The following is a 2,342-nucleotide window of genomic DNA, read 5'->3' on the forward strand; positions in this document are numbered from 1 at the left end:
TACCCTTATGTTGTGATAATCACCTCTAATCACAATAACACCTGTCACATTAGGATGCCATGGGTGGTCTAGCCATTATGGTGATAATCACCTTTAATCATTATCACAACTGTCACATTTAGGGATGTCATGGGTGGTCTAGATGTCTGCTTGCAAGATTAGATTTGTTGAGCGTGCAGCTGCCATCGTGTTTGGATACTGTAATAATTAATTTACAATTCTTTACATGAAACTGGGGTGAAGTTACAGGACCTGCCGACAGGTGCAGTAGCAAGGGGCACCATCATTAGCTCCATCACAACCATTACAGTTAGAACAGGGACATACCATGGGAGGTGTGTGGGGACGTTCAGGGCTGTAAGATGTATCCTCAGAGCTAATGTCGGCCAGGCTGATCTGGGAATCTGTGTCCTCCTCAGACGAAGAAGGAGAAGAAGATTGGTGCCTTTCTTCCTCGTCGTTGATGGTTTCCCTCTTTCTGTGAATAAATATTATAGTAAATGACTAATGTGAGTAGTGCACAAAGAACCTGAGATAAAGTCTGTAGAGAATTGTACTACTAATGGAGGCAATTAGTGTTTATGTCCCCTTAAAGGTATATTTATCACATAAGGTTGTGAGAACAAACATGTCACACTGACCCATGCAGTAGCACAAGGACGGGCATAAACCCCCTTAGCTATCAGACATGGTTCAGGTGGACTTTAACAGGCCCCAAGTAATAAATCCCCCCAAGGGGCAGCTCTCCAGGTTAGGCCTTTAAACTGCAGGATCTGCACAGAGTACCCACTATCACTAATGACAAATGTGATTGTCCTCCATATTTCAGTGTTGACATCTATAAACATATAATTCTGCTCAGTAGGGTGTTAGCACTAGGTATGTTTTATAACCACCAATCCCAGGGTAATCTATTGTCTGCACATTAATCAGACATTGTTTTTGCCTAAACACTACCGTGTCGTTGGGCAGCTGCCCTGTTGTCTGTCATTGTGCTTTGGTGCTGCTTCCTGCACAGTCCCCGGCAGTGGCGCTGTAAGGAAGAGGCCAGGAGGTTGTGACAGCGCCATAATGCTCAATGACAACACCCCCAAAGACTTCAGGTGCCCTTTAGCTACCAGCCACACAGCCTAGAAAGGATCTAGATGCACCATGCTACATTTTAGGTGCAGCTGTCAGCAGAATGTGGGTGGCCAGCAGGGGTAATGTGGGGGCACCTATGGGCACTTGGGGACATCAGAACCTCATTTTAAGGTCCAGTGGCATCGGGGTTCGTTGAGCCCTGCTCTAATGTGCTAATGAGCATTTTATTATTACACTATAGCTTGCAGAAACTGTATGTTTAACCCCCAAAGTGTGTTAAAAACATAGCTAAAGTAAATTCCAGAGCAGGCAATGCACTAGTTTGTACAGATCTAAACACACTGAGCCATTCAGGGGGCTATTTGTAGCTGTCAGTCACTGGGCATGTTTAGCTCAGAATCAGCAGTTTATTAAAAGGGACAGTTTATTTGAAAAATATTTATTTTTAAAAAGATAGATAATCCCTTTATTACACATTCCCCAGTTTTACATCAACCAGCACGGTTTATATAATATATGTTTTACCTATGTGATTACCTTGTATCTAAGCCTCTTCTGACAGCCCCTTATCTCAGTACTTTTCACAAACTTGCATTTTAGACAATCAGTGCTGACTCCTAAGTAACTCCACAGGAGTGAGCACAATGTTATGTATATGGAACTAGCAGTGTCTAACTGTGAAAAACTGCCAAAATGCACTGAGATAAGATGCGGCCTTCAACGGCTTAGAAATCAGTGTAAGCCTACCTAGGTTTGTCTTTCAACAAAAAATACCAAGAGTACAAAGCAAGTTTGATGATAAAAGTAAATTGGAAAGTTGTTTAAAATTGTATGCTTGACTGTCCCTTTAGCAGAGGTTAAATATTTGGCTCTGTTCCAGCAATAGTGCAACAATAAAAATGCAAACAGATATTTGTATTATTTCTCCTTTAGGTCCTGTTAAAAGTATCTGCCTTGTAAAATACAGGACAGCTGGGGAAAAATTTTATTCACATAATACAGGTGCATAAACACACACACACACACACAAGTGCATAAACACACACACACAAGTGCATAAACACACACACACACAGGTGCATAAACACACACACACACACAAGTGCATAAACACACACACACACACACAGGTGCATAAACACACACACACGTGCATAAACACACACACACAAGTGCATAAACACACACACACACACACACAGGTGCATAAACACACACACACAAGTGCATAAACACACACACACACAAGTGCATAAACA

General features: G+C 42.0%; 1 protein-coding gene across 1 annotated transcript in view; it reads right to left on the minus strand.

Moving 5' to 3' along the window:
- Positions 1-212: 212 nt before the first annotated feature.
- The window catches only part of LOC128640786 (myosin-4), a 42,747-nt gene continuing 40,617 nt past the window's right edge, over positions 213-2,342 (minus strand). Inside the window, exon 11 of the mRNA XM_053693207.1 lies at positions 213-478. Within this exon, the coding sequence (XP_053549182.1) occupies positions 213-478 (266 nt within the window). The remainder of the gene's footprint in view (positions 479-2,342) is intronic.

The sequence above is a fragment of the Bombina bombina genome, chromosome 10 (assembly GCF_027579735.1).
Source record: "Bombina bombina isolate aBomBom1 chromosome 10, aBomBom1.pri, whole genome shotgun sequence".
NCBI lineage: Eukaryota > Metazoa > Chordata > Amphibia > Anura > Bombinatoridae > Bombina > Bombina bombina.